Consider the following 17,358-nt stretch of genomic DNA (forward strand, 5'->3'; position numbering starts at 1 on the left):
AGCAACCAGAATTATTGTGATTAACAGTCATGATTAAAAGTATCTGAATAACACTGACTATGGGCAGGTCTTTCAAGATCTGGTTAACACTTTTATTTTGAAACAAGTGTTATGCTCTCCTGCCCATTCAACATATGACCACTTGTTTTTTTTATGATACAGAGAGTCCATATTTGTGTAGATAACTAAGCTAGCTCCATGTCCTGAATGAAGACGGTGAGATTTGGCTGAAACCTTAAAAATATGGACTTTTGGACTCAGGGCCTCGTGTCTGTACTCTGCTTTCATTTCATGTGTGTTTTTGCAAGTTTTCTAAAAGCTAATGGACACAGATGAAATGGAGCAGTACCATTGGAGAAAGTGGGGAAAATATAATGTAGTTTAAGCGAGATACAATAAAAGGAGACAAAGGAGACGTTAAAAAAAAACCAGTGGAACTAAACAAATCTAGCGAAAAGAATTCTCCATTCACGTGATTCATCTAACGGCCTCACAAACCACCCCCATCCAAACCTCCTCTACCTACGCTTCATTGGTTGTTGTTTGAAACTTTTGACTCCGCCCTCTAGTGACTATATTTGTACCAACACAAAGGACGCATGGGAGTATGTAGGCAGTGACTTAAACAATGTTTGAAACAGACACATGTATTTTCCTATATAAAGGGAGCATAAACAAGTCATTAGCCATAACATACTTGATAGTAGTCCAAAATTTTAAATTAAAATTCATGCACACTCTAAAATCGTAATTTTTATACACTAGAGCAGTGACACTCAACAGGGCGGTGCTGGGTGGCGCTGGGCGGCACGCCAGTCGTTTAATTATAAAGTGATTCAGACAGGGAATTTTCATTTTGCAAAAGTGGCCCCAGTGCAAAGCAAGCTAAGTATTCCTGCCCTGCAGAAGTGGTATTCTCTAAAAAGGTTAGCACATTATATTTATCACTGATAATGTGCATTGATTTTTGTCAATTTTAGATTGTGACACTTTTTACTTTTGGCAATGTTAAATTTAATTATTCAGCTTTGTACTCCACATATTAATCTTTGCCTCTGTTATTATTATAATATTTTTTTTTATTATTTTGGTCTCCAATAAAAGCCCATGTGAAATTGCAGCAACTTTCTCCTTCAGATAAAGGTCACATGGGACACACAACACTCAAATGCTGATGTGACCTTTTCATTGAGGTGATGATATGTACAGCTCGCAGTCTGTCACAGAGTCAGTGAGCTGTCTGTGGACATGACAAACTCAAATGCCACCTGCTGGGTGTCTGAGCAATCAGCACTATGTAAGAGTGACTGAAAAAATGCTTTGAATCCAAAGAAAGGTTTAATTCTACTCCTGACAACATCTGTCTATCAACCCAACTAAGGGTCACTGGTTTTATATCTTAGCATTTCTCAGTATGTCAGCAACAACAAAACAGCATGAAAATGTAAATCCTACCAGACAGGTGATTTTTTGGAGTGTAAAGAAGAATATCTAACCATTTAACATTGGCTCCTTCCTCTGAGACTTCACACTCTAACTCCACCCGCTCACCCTGCATCACCATCTGATCCTCCAGATTCTTCACTATCAGGATTGGAGGCTCTGCAGAAAACAGTGAAGAACAACATGTTAACTCTGAATCTTTCTGGATCTAATCTATAAAGGTGTGGAAGTTTGCCAGAGAGTTAATTCAAAGCATTCAATAAAATGGACTTACATTATCAACAGAATATGAAGAAGTAACCATTTTGACATTTTTCCAAGGACACCTACTGAAATGAGCACGCTAACCAGCTATACTCCAGCCCATCCAGTCTTGTAACAGCACAAGAGCAGCACCACCACAGCCACCCACTCTCCACAAGAAATCACATTCAGCATCAAAAAAAGGAGTGATAAAGATTCATAACAGGAGTGGCCTTCTACTGTCTACATGGAGGCGTAAAGAGATGAGATTTGATGCCAACTTCATAATTTGGCTATTTAGTGAAAAGTACCTTTAGTGCAACTAATGACAACACAAACTGTACTGGAATACATTTAAATGGTGTCAATGTACGGTCTTGATGTGGCTTTGTTCTTGTTTCTATGGCCTTGCTAAAACTGAGCTAAGTAAGCTCTAACATAAACTACAGGCCAACGTCACACATGAAGATTAAAGCAGTTTGCTGAATTCGTAGAATTTGATTTAGTTAGCTTTTTTTTAAGCTGCAACCAGCTGCTCTATAGCTCTATAAAGGCTAGCACAGTTTGTTCCCCAGGAGGGGGATGCATATGCGTTCATGGTTGCAGCTATTGCAAATTCACACTTGTTTCCTAACTGGTGATTGTAAACTGAGATTGTGCAGACCCAATAGCGTACAATTATGATGTTGCCACCTACTTCTTTGTAGCATGTGGCCAGGTATTACACATTGCACCTTTGCATACCTTTAACAAAGAGCTCAGTGGTGCATTTCTCCTCTCCCACTACACAGCAGTAGGCTGCATCATCTGACAGGGAGCAGTGGTTGATGGTCAGGTAGCGCATGTTGCCAACACTCTCAAAGATGTACCTTTACAAAGATCAGAAAGATACATTTTACAGCACAGTCAATGTATTTATGAAAAAAAAACTTTTGGGGCATTATGGTTAGTTTTCACCTTTCCTGAAAAAAATGGGAAAGTGATGAAAAGGCAAATATGTTAGAGAAAGAGCTCATGAACAGTTGTTTTGTAAAATCCAAAAGGGCAATGGCATTTCTTTATTTGCACTTGGACACTTACTTGCTGGTGATGTAATGGAAGAAAAAAGTAGGAGTTGGTCCATATATTGATGTAAGCAGAGGCAAAAGAAAGGGAGAGAGAGAAATGAGATAAATGTTCACCGACATAGTAACGGCTTGCTGCTGTCTTTGTTCAATGCTTCATTAAGTACTGGTAAAGCATGTTTTATGGAGCTGAGATGTATAGTTTCCATCTCTCTAAGGTCTAACCTTCCAGTTGCTTTAATTTCTTGTCCGTTCTTCAGCCATTTCACCTCCACATCTGGATTGGCGACCTCGACGGCCAATTTCATTTTTTGTCCTTTTGTCACTTGGTAAGCAGGATCCAACTTTTTGAGGAAAGCTTCATTTCAGAGGAGGCAGACACACAAATATACGTTCCAGTTAGATATATACTTTCAATTTTGTCAGCACTAGATCAAGTGTATCAGAAACTGTGCACAAACCTGCACTCTTCTTTTCTTCTTTCTTCATCTTCTTCAGTCTCTTCAGCATGCCTCTCAGGTCGGTGATGCCGTGCTGAAAAGCAATCTTCTCATATTCTGAAGAAGGAGCCTTTCTGAGGATGTCCCACACATCCGTGTCCGGCTCTGCGCTGGTCTGCACAGCTCTAACATACGTAAACAAACCAGAGGAGGACATTAAAAAACAGTCACTTAGTGTAGATTTACATTCTCAGTGTAGACTAATGTAGGCTGTAACAGATGTACAGGAATCCTTACATTTATGTAAAACCTCAGTAACAGATTTACTGCGTACTCATACTTTATTCATAATTAACTGACTGAAATACATAATACAAAAATAAATAACAAGCTGATGATAAGTCATCTTCATAAATTGTGTACTAATTTATAGCACATAACAGCAGATAATTTAGACTACAATTATTCTTAACTTTGCTAAAGCTGTTAAGGTTTTTTTTTTAAAACAAAAAAAGATCATTTTCTGCATGATGCAAAAATAAATAAATGTTGCAACACATTTATTGGGATTTCATCTTGTTCATTAATTCAAGAAAAACTGCATGCCCCAGCTGTAAGCAGCCTATCCTCCTCTCTCATGGGGGTTGTACTGCTAATAATTGTACTAAATTTGCTAAAATGATGAAGTACTAAAATTTTATGAGCAGGAATTATCCCTATGTAGTCTTAAACATTGGCAAAGATGTCCTGGTTAATGTGTCTCTTTAGAACAACTGAAGAAAAAAAAATAAGAACACAAATTAGTTGTCCTCCCTTTCCTCCTCCTTTTCTTCTCTCTGTTTCTATTCTGTATGTTACTTCACCTGTCCGCAAGGTGCCATCAGCATCTTATCTCAGTACCTCAGACAATCACCTGACCACTTTTACGAGCAGCCATGTGCCTGCAGCTTCCTTCCTACTGCTCAAGATGCTTTTTCACATCAGTAATGGAAGTATTTATTGTACTTATGGAGCAATCCCTCCATAAGTATAAATACAAATCTTAATTAAGTCAAAGTACAGAAATATCAGTGAAATGTACTTTAAGTATAAAAAGTTATGTTAAAAGTTAAAACTGCTACTGGTGCTTTAATGAGTAAGTATTTACTGTAGCCACTTGGCCAGTCACATCCTGTTGGGTAATTTAATCTAAAATGTATATAAAACCATAATCTGCAAAGTAACTAAAGCTGTCAAATAAATATGGTGGAGTAAAAGCCGCTAATTTATTTGTCTCTGAAATGAACCATAATTGATGAATTAAGTAACATAAAATGTAAAATTAAGTAGAAGAACCTCCACAGTCGCTAAGTACAGAGTAAATATACTTAATTACTTTTAACCACTGCTGTTTACAATTATTATTTAGCACCCTATTGCATCTAGGTAACAAAAAATGACCAATATGTTTTAACTGACTATTGAAACATTTTTTTAACTTACACTATTTTATTAATTTATTTTATACTGTAATAATTATTGACTGATTTCTGTTCAAATATCATTATTAAAAAAAGCCATTTCCACTACATAACATATGATAAAGATTAGCAATAATGTATTATCATGACATTAATTATTAAACAATAATTACGACATATTTTATAATTATAAAAAGTTTAAAGTAAATAAATACATACATTTAAAAACTGACAGTCAAAATGCATGCACACTGATTTTTCTTGCAACATCCAGACAGTACATCAGCAGTTTCTTACCGATTTGAGGGTTTTAAGAAACTGCTGCTCATTCAAAGGAAGAACCCGAGAGGCAAGTGAGGCAAAACAAACCAGACAAGTTAAAACACAGCATTTCAAAAGCAATACAATCAGCATATTAGAAATATGCCTTTAAAACAAAATGAGTACACCAAAGGTTAAACTGCAAGTAAACAAGAATGCACAAATTAGGACAAAAAATTCTGTTTAGTTTGTTGTTTGACACAATGTCTAATTTTCTTGTGCACGGCTAACAGTAACTATCTGGTGATGATGTGTGAAGTGATTTTTCAGAAGCTGGATGGTAATTTGTGCTCCTGAGTGAAGACTGCAAAGTGGTAGAGAAAAAGGGCTCATGATGTCAGGAGAAAACCATTAACATGTACATATGAAGGGGAGAGAAAACGCCTGATTGGTACTAAAGTGTTGCTATGTGAGTTATTGTAATATTAGTGAGAAGGCAAAGAAGACAAGTGCAATTATAGTGACGACAGGATTAATCTAGAATGGGATAACTGCGATAAAAAAAAGTGAGACAAGATAGGGTGACTCGATTCTCAGGACCACTTACTCGAAAATCAGGACTTAAATGGCTACATATATATTGGTGGCAACACACACACACGCTAATATAGCATCATGCATTGTGCATGCAGGTTAAGTATCATCAGGTGATCATTCCGGTTTTTAGTTTGCAAATGCAGAGGTAGCTTACTCTCTGAAGACACGGGAAGATCCAGACAGAATGAGAGTAAGACAAAAAAGGTGTTTGTTTTTATTTGTTTTTATTTTAACTTGAAAGTTGACAGATTACTGTCACTATTTTTGTCATTGCTTACCTCTTTTTTAATAAGGCACTGAAGTCCAGCTCTCCCGAGTCCTCATTTCCATCTGTGCTACTGCAGAAACATCAGCCACCAGCAGCATATCATCAACATCAACAGCACAGTACGCTACATGATTGCTCCAAAGAAAAGATCAATATTAATACTGACAGACATGGTTTGTGCAAAATAAAACAAATCCACATTGCTTTTATACAATATGAATCCTGTTTACTCATGCTCCAATATGCAAGTGCAAGGAAATACTTCATGTATTGTACAATGTAAATATTCAAATATTAAAATTAAGATAATATTGAAGGAGTTTGAATTTGGATTGGACAGAGTCATTCTGAAGACTGAACAAAAAATAAGTGCACTAATGACTAAAAAAAGGTGCATGTACAAGCAGATGTTTTGCTGGAGAGACAGGTGTTGCCATGTTTAAAGGAACAATACTGGCACTTTGGGAAATACACAATGTTGTGTGTTAAAGGGACTTGCCGATTTTCAACTAGCTTTGTCTCCTAACAGTGTGGGTGGTAGGCTATTTGTAAATCAACTACAATAAACAAACAAATTAAACTTCTTGTGGTGAACTGAAAACACAAGTTGAGGACCTAATTTCTCCTTCAAGAAGACGCGGCAGCAGACTAAACAACTGCTCAAGACCCAGGCTCCCCCAAACTATCCTGGGAAGGAATGCCGGAAATGAAGCTTGAGATGATCTCTCATATGGACGATAAACTTGAAATTATTAATACAGTTCTTAAGAAAATCGAGGGCTCGTTGATAACACTGGGAGAGCACGTTTCTGAGCTCGAGCAGACAGTGAGGATATCCTCGGCTTCACGAACCGTCTGATCCCGCAGCTTCTTGTCGAAGCTAGTTTTCCTCTCTACCCGTATCTTCATTTCTGCCCGCACTTCCGCATCAATTTTGTCCAAAAACGCCCGCAGTTTGACCCAGTAAAGAAGCGACTTCAAGCACTGAGCTTCAGCTACTCCCTGGTTTTGTCCTGCACGCTGAAAGTTGTCCACCTGATAAGACAAAATCTTTTCGCTCCGCAGAGGAGGCGGAGGACTTCAGTCTGCATGTTTACTCTCCATAACTATGTTCCCTCCCGTCCTCTCTTTTTCGCCTCTCCGGTGCTTTTTGGGACGGAGCTATGTGTTGACTGCTCGTCCAAGTATTCACTTTGAGGACAGCAACTTTGACTTTAGTTTGCAAACAAGCTGTGGTTCACGTGCTGGTATTCTAGGTTGAATTTTGCCGCGAGCGCTGCAGAACTATTTTGTTTGCCGTAAACAGTGTCGCAAACTCATGTCAAGAAGTTGAAGCTGTCGCAAAACGTGACGTAGAAGGATCCCGACATTCACTGTAATACATCCATGCCTTTAATACATCCATGCCTTTAATACATCCATGCCTTTAATACATCCATGAGAAGAATGAACGAGACCCAGGAAAAGTATAATTCTTAAAATAAAATAATTCTAAAGTTATGAAGGCATCTGGAAATTATATTTTTACTTACATATCCTTTTTTCTTAACTTATGACCAATTGATCTATTTATTTATTTATTTATTTATTTGATGCCAGCTCCTTTTTTCTAGCCTATGCTTCTCTTCTGTTTCCCTACTGACTGAGACTCACGAAGATTATAATTTAAGAAGGGTGATGATAGTAATCATAATAATTCTAAGTTGTGAAGGCATTTAATTTCTTTTATTTCATTTATTTATTTATTTAATTTTTCTCATAAGCTATGCAGACTCAGCTGTGTGTGCTGTTTTATGACACAGCCTAAACTTGTGTGTATGTGTGTATGTGTGTGTGTATGTACATGCTATGGCTCTTCAGGCGACAGAAACTGGCTCGACCACTCCTCATCAAATGATAAAAACCTACTAAAAAGCATTAACTCAGCTGATCAATGGGCCATCCAGAGTTCTTGCCAGAGCTAAAACATTTTTAGATTGGATCCTTGTTACTCATTCTGACAGAATCATTAAATCTTGCATCCCGTCAGACTGTCTTTTCTGTATGGAAAATTAAATACCTCAGGCTTCCTCCAAAATACATCAGAGTTAGACAATGTAAGAACATTAATCTCGATAATTTGACACATGACCTGATTTCAACAAACTGGGACAGGTTCCAATTTATACTTTTCATGGAAGATGCCTGGAATTATTTTCATTCTGAAGTCACAAGAGTTATTGATTAACACGCACCATGGAGAGAAATTAGGATCAAAAGTAAACATTTGCCGTGGATCAGCTCTGGATCAGACTCTTTAATCAAAGGGACAACATGTGAGAGAAGTACAGGAAAACCAAGGATCCTGCTGACTTGGAAAAATATAGATCCCTAAAAAATTTGTGTAAAACAAAAAAAAATGTGTCCACTGATAAAAAGACATCTCTTTCACTATGGCTATGTAAGTCATGGGAAAAAGTCTTTCTGGGTCGCAGGGCATTATGTGACGGTGTAATTACACTTCGTGGCCACTACAAAAATTGGCTTAGAAGTCTAGCACACTTCTTGGCAGGCTGAGATCTGAGATCTCCCTGCTTATCTCTGCTCAGATTTGATTGGTCTATATGCTTGTGCATAGATTGAAAGCAGTTGCCAATATGAAAATGTTTCTAGCTTCTGGGTTTACTTTCGCAGTATACATCCTGCTGAATATGTGCAGTAGTTTTTCTTTTGCTGGCCCCGCTCATGAGTTCCCACCCAGCTCAAAGACTTAAGGATCAAAAATGCATAATAGAAATTATCATGATTAACCTTGTAGTTCGAGGTGCCCTGTCAGCAGTTTTACAGACGTCTCTTTTATAATGGTGGTCTATAGGGAAAAAGCTTCTTGGACTGCAGGGGATTTTTTTGCACAATACAGTGAGTTGCCACTGGAAAAATTGACTGCAGGCTGAGTGGCTTTCCTGGGGGCCTGGAAAAAACAACCAAATCTACACTGCATCATTCACCCGAGAGAGCGCTTATTGGCCTGGAGTAGTGCATTCTGGTAGTTGTAGGTTTTCTACCTCTTGAGAAAATACCACAGCCCTTTTCCCTTGTTTTCTCTGGTCATATAGCACTAATTTCAAAAGTATTTGCATCTTTGTACTGCATAGACAGTCCAGTTTTATATAAAAGAGCATCTTTCCAGCATCACATTGTTTTTTTAATAATAGGACCAGAGCTCAGAGTCCATTTGCTTTGTGAGAAGATTAGGAGCAGGCAGAAGCAAAGACACTGAAAGAAGACTCTTAGTCTATAGTTAAAAAATCACTTATTGAAGAGGTCTCAATATTTCTATCTAACTCTGAAAAGAAAGCAAATGTATATTTCCAAAAATGTCCAGTTGTTCCCTTTAAACATGAGCAGCAGCAGTCATCTGTGCAAGAACAATACCAAACACTCAAGGTTAACGAAAACATCGGCCACTATAGGGCCTGCTTGACTCTAATCAGTGGGATGAAAGATAAAGACAAGGGCATAGATTTGACTGTGTGCTTGTCTCCAGCCTCTGATCCAACAGCAGGATTAGAAGCTGAGTCTGGTTTATGTGGTGAAGTTACAACACACCATAGCTGCGCTTCCTGTATGTGGCAACCGTGTGGAAGAGCTCATTTACTGAAAAGCCCGTGTGTCTTAGCACATCCTGCCCTTTCAGTACGATCAAACCACCGTCAAAGCTCACTCTGCCGGGTAGCTGTTTGTGCAGCTGGCTCTACTGTTCTTATGGAGACACAGGAGCGGATCAGAGAGAGCTGATGGATGCAACCAGCGCATGTTACTTAATAGTTTAATTACCAATGTATCAAGATCTGCCTGAGTCAAAGGTTAACACAATGACAGCTACTACGGATGATGACTGCATCCAGGGTTTTGAATATGAGTCAGCTCTCTCGTGCTCTTTGTCCTGTGGTTGCTCTCTCAAAAGACAGCAGAATGAAGGCTGCACCACCCAAAACACAGGTTCTGTTTGACTAGAAGGCAGAAAGGAAACAGGCCACAGAGTCTGTGATCCTGGTCCTGATTTCTCTGCTTTAACAATCAGAATCCTCAGTGTTTGAATACGAGCCTTCATTGTTGCAACAAACCCGCTTTACTACCTTGACAGTGCTCCACTTCTCTTCTTACCAGCTTCGCTCCTATTAGGTTAGCATTTCCACAGTTACTCATTACACAACACTGTAATATTCCACTGAGGTTCACTGAGAATTCTAAATAAGCATGAGTCAATGTGGTGACATAAAATCTAACCTCGTGTTAACTGAACCTAAAAGCAAACTCGTGGCTACAGTTTTACTCGTGATTTACTCTGCTATCAACTACATGTGTAAACATGTGCAAGAAAAAGTTATTCAGATGTATTTTCTGCGTGTTTTTGGACTTAAATGATGCCGTTGTCCTAAAGGATGCAAGTTTACAAGCTCAATTGGACAATAATTATGGCAAAACATCTTTTACAACTTTTAAAGGATCTTGGATTCTTCAAAAAAAAAACGTTTCCTCGTGTCACTGTGCTGTCTATATAAAAATATAAACATATAAGTTCATCGTGCCTATTCAAGTCATCAATATACATTTGATATATAACTGTAATATTTTTCAAATATTAGTATCAAGCATCGTAAGTATCATTTTTTAAAACATGTTTTACTTAAAGCTTATAGATGTTTTTGTCATTTAAAAAAAGTTTGAATCTTAAAACTTACAATATGAGTAAAATACTACGATAATCAATTTAAGCAGAACAGCATGGACCTTCATTTAGCAGGCCAATCTATCATCAAACTGATAGTATTAATTGACACTTCTAATAAAAATGATTGATGTAAAGGGTTGTTTTTCATGCAACTAATCAATGATTTAAGGTATAAGAGTTTGTTTAAGTCCTGTGAGGAAGATAAACAGATACATTTTAGAGCTATTTCACTCTATCAATACCAAACCCTTAATGTAAAACCAATATAGCAAAACAGGAAACTAACCAGTAAACATATGATCAATTTCAACGTGACCAAAAGTGTTTTGTGTTTTATACAAAGTAATAAAGTCTTATGAAACTTACGTGCGCCTAAAAGCTGCTCTTATGTCCAAACCCTCAGAAGCACAAGCCTCTGAAAAACAAGAAAATCGTGTTTGATGATATTAGAAACAATGTTAAGGAGTGCCACAAACAAACCAGCAGATAACAACATGGACACTCACCATGTACAGTCAACTCAAAGTTACAGCTGTCAAACTTGTCCCTGGATGTAACCTCACATCTGTAGGCTCCAGCAAAGTTAGCCTTGGCTTCGATGATGTGCATCTCAAACGTGTAGACCTGCAGACACATGCATGAGGAGAGACATGTGATGGCTTATACAACATAGAAACAGCATCTTTGATTCAAAACCTTGTTATTCATGTGCTTTATATGTATAACTTTTCATCAGATTTGGGATCTTTATGGAGCATGCCACTGATTCACCCTTCTTACTCTCCCTGTAAAGGTTTGTTTCTTCATCTTGTTCTGAAATCCTAAGATGACATTTGTTTGGGCAACATCTTTTGGTCTCTATAACATATCCTCTAAGGTAGCATGCGTGTGGTTCATCATGTTATCAGGATGACTGACTGAGGCAAGAACTTGCAAAACTGAGGGTGAGAAGGGGAAAGACTTGCAAAACAGCTCTGTTGCCTCAAAGTGAAATGTTACATTTTGCCAGTTTAACTAATTCTAATGACAGAGAACATATGGGCAGCTTTTCATGAGCTCTTTAAATAAAAGAAGACAATAACTCAGATACAGTATAAAATAAGCTTTAAGACATCAAAAGATGTTCCTGTTTTTGTGCCTTCAGTATTGGTGCACAGTACCTTGGTGCTGCGGTCATACGTCTCCTTCAGCTGCAGGTGTTTTCCAGACTTGCTGGCAAGGTCCATCCACTTCCCTTTGAACCATTTGATGGTGGGTTTCTTCAGCAACGACTCAGCATTCACTTTGGCCACAAACGTTATGTTTCCACCTTCACAACAAATGCACGTTATCCCTCAGATTATGATATCCAATGCACCGCAAACTTTTTAATGGTATTTGATTCATTCTGTGATAAACGTCTACAAACTATCAACTTATTTAGTATCTTTTTTACACATTCACTGTCATGTTAGATTTTCATATATACCGTTTGAGGACTTCTGTATCTGTTTGACAGTTCAAAGAAACATGAATTTATTAACAAGTTACTAATGTCAGTTTTCAAATTAAAGGAACCAGTAATAGTAACTTAATATCATTTCCATTATTCTTTCTTGCTTCTTTTCATATTACTATACCCAGCTCTCTAATGTTCAACATTTCCAAGACAGTTGCACACATTCTCTACACAGTACGTATTTTAGATTATTTCCCATTTATAGTACTCCTGTTTTTGAGGCCTCTCACCTACGGTGACCTCCCCACTCTGAGGTTTTTCTGTGAAGAGTCCAGTCAGGTCCTGTCTGGTGTCTGGAGGCTGTCCGTCTAAAGTCCAACAGGGTCAGAGCAGAGTATCACAACATCAAGTCAAGGGGTCCAAATCAGACAATGTTTTATTTAAAAAATAAAAAAAAGTTAGAAATCCGTGTAGGGAATGAAAACCTTCTTCTTTTAGTAGACTGAAGCAGGATATTTTAAGTTACTGACTTTTACTTGACTGAGTTACACTGATTTGTTTATTTATGTTACTGGTGATGTGTGGAACATCATGATGCTAAATACTGCATTCTAAATTGTATGATTTGTATGATAACATTATTTCAAGCTTACAAACTGTGTCACTCGAATGAAAGTAACACAATTAAAACTTTTATTCAAGTGCTGTACACTCAAGGGCTCTAAGGATATATGGACTTAGGGGACACTTCTTATATCACATACAGCGGTGTGAGAAATTAAAAGAAATATAAAGCAAACATAGTGTCTGGTGCCGTTTGCATGTTTATCAAAGCATAGACTATGAGATATAAACTTATGTAATTAAAAATGTAATGCTCTTTTACCTTGATGGCAAATAAGCCCGACACCAAGATGAAGGAGTAAATGACTGACTGACTGACTGAATGAATATGGGACTAAGCAACTCACCCTCAGCTGGAGGAGCATCATTTGCTGGGGCAGCAGGCGGGTCCTCTGTCGGTGCTGCTGCAGGCGGAGCGGGGGCCTGCTCTGGTTCTCCACTGGACTCTGCAGGTGCAGCAGCAGGGGCCTCAGCTGGAGCCTCAACTGGAGCTTCTGTGTTACCATCACCAGATACAAGTCATAAGTTAGAGGTACAATGACACATTTTGGGCCTGTTTGCTGCAAGATCAAGAGACCCAAACTTGACATATTTTTGCTTAGAGAATGTCCGTAAAAAGCTTTTTTTTTTTTTTTTTTAGGAAACAATACTTATCTCTGACTCTTTAGTTCAAGTGAAGCTTTGAGCATGACTTGAAATGTGAATATTTATAACCACTTAGATTTATACATTTATACAACTTTTCTTTCTAGTATTCTACTACACACCCTTTTGTCAGAGTGAAATTTATTCTCTGGCAAACATTTATCACCCAAATATTTCTTATGTCTTATCATCTTTGAATGACTGAACAATTTTCCATGTGTTATCAGCTGCCTCTCATGCCTATCCTGAGCACCAGTCAAGTGGTGGTTACTCATGAGGAAATAATGTACTGGTGTGAGGGTCAAGGTCTCTGTGCAGACAGAGTAAGGGCGGCTATGATATGAGCCACAGACAGCTGTGGGACGTCTGTTGTAGCACACTGGGCCCATTAGTCTGCTGCCTTTCTTTGAGATTTGTTTCCACCTTATCAAACCCACACAAACGACCTCAGCAGGTCACACTGACAGACTAATAGCACAAATATTGCTCTGTGGCACACTTTGCACATGGTCATTGCAGCACACAGGACAGTGCTCTATAGATATGTTAAAATGCTGGACAAAATGATTGTGATTAAGCCAGTGATTTCAATTTTGCAGATCCTTAAAGGAATAGTTTGACATTTAGGAAACCTTATGTCTGCATGGTAAATATGAAGCAACAACCAGGAGACAATAGTTTAGCTTAACATAAAGACTGACAGCAGAAGGAAACAACTAGCTTGGCTTTGTTCAAAAGCTACAAATCCACCTACCAGCTCTTCTAAAGCTCATTGATTTACATGATATGTCTTGTTTGTTCAGTATACAATGTCAAGTTTTGGTTTAGGACAGAATATGTGCACATTGTAAGACCTGGATGCAGGACTCCAGGATGCCACCCATTTCTTTAAATGAAAGTAACTTTGTTTTCAATTGGATGTGTCCTGTAAACAGTTTTACAAAATGGCAATGGTAGTAATAATGGTTATAATTGTGAAAATGCTTTTTGGGATGATTTTTTTGTTGCAGTACTTTGCCTGACCTCTGGGGCATGTGTCAGCAAGGCTGTAATCCAGCTATTTTAATACATTCAGCCTGGTCACCACATCCTCTTAACACCACATAACATTGTGGTTTTAGACATTACTTGCCAGCACCATGGAAACAATGCCAACAGAAAATCAGTTAAAATCCTTTGTAACGATGGACACACACATTTCCTGGACAATGTCACACATTAGATAGTATGAAGACCAAAAAAGTCAGTGTAGGGAGGCTGTCAGGTTGGTGGACAACTCAAACAAACATAGGACTTTCACCCAGGAGACTGCTGTTTGTATCCCGAGTGTAACCAGAGATCAATATTGAACTGAATTAAATTAACTTAACATATGTATGAACATAAACACATGAGCATGAACATGAACATGAACATTACATGACCTTGTTATTTGACCTTGACCATGACCTCGTTATACACCTGCACTAAAGAGGACTGAGGTGGAAGAAACCAAATAGAAACCCCCATTCTTCAGTATTATAACAGACAATAATGATCCCCATTATTAAGTTTTTGTTGCAAGTCTAAAATAATATTAATGCTGCAAGAGATGTTAAATGTTGAAACAGGGGGAAGAACTCCAACTATGGCTAGAAAAATAAGTTTAAAAATAACTGTCATGAGTTATGTTATGTAGGCATAGTATGGGTGGGGCTTAAGGTATAAAGGTGAGGTCTGACCATCTGCCTAAATCCACTCTTTTCCTGCTGACGTGTCGCAAAGAGCCATTTAAACCCTGTTTTAACGGTGATGTAATGTCAGTTCTGCTTAGCAATCATTATTATTATTATTATTATTTTGTTTATAGTTCATTTTCATTAGAATTTATTATTTATTTTATTATGAGCTCATTTCTGTTGACAATAGGCTGTTATTTGTTAGTTGATCTTTAACATTGTATTGCTGTCTCCACCACAGGCGAACATGGGACTGCCCCTGTAAATTGGCACTTTTGGTTTTCAAGACAATAAATCACCCTAGCCTGACATGTCTGCGTCCTTGCCATTATTTTTCCTTTGTTTTTAGAGTCCTATTCCAGTGTTGTAGCAGTACACTACCTTCACCTCAGTTATAGGTAACTAGTCACAGTTTTTTTAAAACCTAAACCCAACAAAACTGATTGTTTCACAATGTTAACCACATATTGAAATCTGCAAACATTTGTGACTGAATTCCTATTGGTATTGTTTTTGTGGTGCTAGCCCATAATTTCAACAGATAATGTGTCACCTCACCTTAATGTGGTGTAAACAGTTTGGGTCATTTTACGAATCAAGAATGTGAAGCTGATGACAGGTCGTGCTAAATTTTTTGGACAAGGGCCTCATTTTGTGATGACTGCACTGAGTTACCTGTGCCTGCCACAGTGGTCAAGCAGCAGCATTTGGACAATCTCATTACAATAAAAATCATGGAGCCATATGACTAGGCGCCCCAAGGCTGGATCACAGATCCTGATGCATTATGGCCACTCGCATACCAGATGTTGTAAACTATCTGTCTTTTGGACTGAGTGCATACACTTTGGCATTAGAGGTAACAGAGTGCATACGTCAAAAGATGGCACCCCCATCCCACAAGGTGTGACATACTTTTATGTGTTTCTGTAAGATCAGATTGCATTCATGGGTTATGTGTGGGACAATAGTATTGACTCTCTTTAGTCTCTGTTGGTTGCAAAGTGAAGACAAGATGTTGTGTAGCACTTATTAATAAGTGATATGAAATAATAATAATATGAATGTGGCAATTTTTTCATCTAACTTTATGCACAAAAAGTAATAAGCATGTTATCAATAATGTCAAACTATTCCTTTTAAAGCAAACCCTCTTAAAGAAAGACCATACAAAGCTCTTTCAGAGACTCATTGAGCAGCTGTCAGAGTGCAGACAGTGAGCTCATGTGCAGAAACATCAAGTGCGTGCAGTTCATCAAGTATTTACTGCCTCAGTGGTTTTATGCATTGAGTGCTATTTTTTGCTTTGTGCTCTGTGGCGACTACTTAAGTCAGTGAGCAGAAACCTCAAACACACAGCTTCAGCATCAAAGTCTCCCACCTGGCTTTGATACGACCTTCAGGTCAAACTTGACCTTTGACCCCCCTGCAATCACTGCGTAGACATTGGCATCTTCCTTGGTAACAGCTTTGATACTGAGGGAGTGCTTCTTTCCATCGGCTGTGATGACGTATTTGTCGCCACTGGTGATGTCCTTTGCGTTGCACTGCCATTTTACTTTAGCATCAGGCTTTTCAGTCTCTGCCTCAAAGAGCACATCGGACCCCTCCTCTGCCTCCTGAGTCTTTGGTTTCTTGGCGAATGCTGAAACTGAAGAGGAAGAGTGGGTGAGCTTTTTTAAGTGACAGACTATTTTTTAAGCTTGTCTGCTGTTCAGGTGTAATCAAACCATATTGAAGAGAAAACACTCATGCAACATTTGTTTTGCTTGTGAACATTGATGAGAAACAAGTAAAAGGTAACAGTAGTCTTACTTTTTGCACATTTCGAGTTTCATCAAACAAAATAAAAGACCAAAAATACAGTTTAGGTTTTTTGCATTGGAATCTAATCGTGTAAGTTTACATCCATTTGAAAACAAAAGTCTGCTCATGTTATAAACGTACAGTGTCGTACAGTCTGCAGCACACTTGGTGGGGCTAGCTGAAAACTGATGAATTTGCCTTTTCTCTCAAACCACCAACATCTGGCTTTATAATAAGTCTCATTTATGTAGTCTTGGTACTCTCTTACATAGTTTCTGTATTTTCAAGAAAATAATGATTCTGAAGCACACAGTTTGGGCTTCATTTTGGGAGTCATGAAAGAATAAATATTACTTGAGTGGGAGATGTTCAAAAGAACAGAAGTTAAAAGAACTAAAAACCTACAGGGGTATTTATAATAAATTCCAATAAATCAAACTCATGACAAATTAAAAAGTTTTCTAAAGGATGCCAACTCAGTGGGTGTCATTGAAAAGTGTTGCTGTATTCATAATTTGACTTCTGAAGCTCATTAATGCTGTAATTGTTTTAAAAAGTGAGTCCACTGCCTAAAAACAGACCCATGATCAAGCATTCACATCTTTTACTTAGTAAAAGTAGCAGCACCACAATGTAA

At 38.0% G+C, this 17,358-nt stretch overlaps 1 protein-coding gene across 2 annotated transcripts in view; it reads right to left on the reverse strand.

The window, feature by feature from the left end:
• mybpc3 (myosin binding protein C3) overlaps positions 1-17,358 on the reverse strand; it is a 44,400-nt gene that overhangs the window by 22,853 nt on the left and 4,189 nt on the right. Inside the window, exons 2-15 of one of the 2 annotated variants that reach the window (XM_088076932.1) lie at positions 16,297-16,566; positions 12,900-13,046; positions 12,219-12,296; positions 11,651-11,799; positions 10,997-11,114; positions 10,857-10,905; positions 9,895-9,933; positions 5,787-5,846; positions 4,948-4,974; positions 3,212-3,375; positions 2,976-3,108; positions 2,767-2,769; positions 2,431-2,555; positions 1,497-1,602 (exon numbers count right to left, since the gene is read on the reverse strand). In XM_088076932.1, coding sequence (XP_087933058.1) covers positions 1,497-1,602; positions 2,431-2,555; positions 2,767-2,769; positions 2,976-3,108; positions 3,212-3,375; positions 4,948-4,974; positions 5,787-5,846; positions 9,895-9,933; positions 10,857-10,905; positions 10,997-11,114; positions 11,651-11,799; positions 12,219-12,296; positions 12,900-13,046; positions 16,297-16,566 — 1,468 coding nt within the window. The remainder of the gene's footprint in view (positions 1-1,496; positions 1,603-2,430; positions 2,556-2,766; positions 2,770-2,975; positions 3,109-3,211; positions 3,376-4,947; positions 4,975-5,786; positions 5,847-9,894; positions 9,934-10,856; positions 10,906-10,996; positions 11,115-11,650; positions 11,800-12,218; positions 12,297-12,899; positions 13,047-16,296; positions 16,567-17,358) is intronic. The other variant, XM_088076931.1, reaches the window with a different exon arrangement.

Source organism: Plectropomus leopardus, chromosome 1 (assembly GCF_026936395.1).
Source record: "Plectropomus leopardus strain MGB_pleo_1.0 chromosome 1, ASM2693639v1, whole genome shotgun sequence".
NCBI classification, from domain to species: domain Eukaryota; kingdom Metazoa; phylum Chordata; class Actinopteri; order Perciformes; family Serranidae; genus Plectropomus; species Plectropomus leopardus.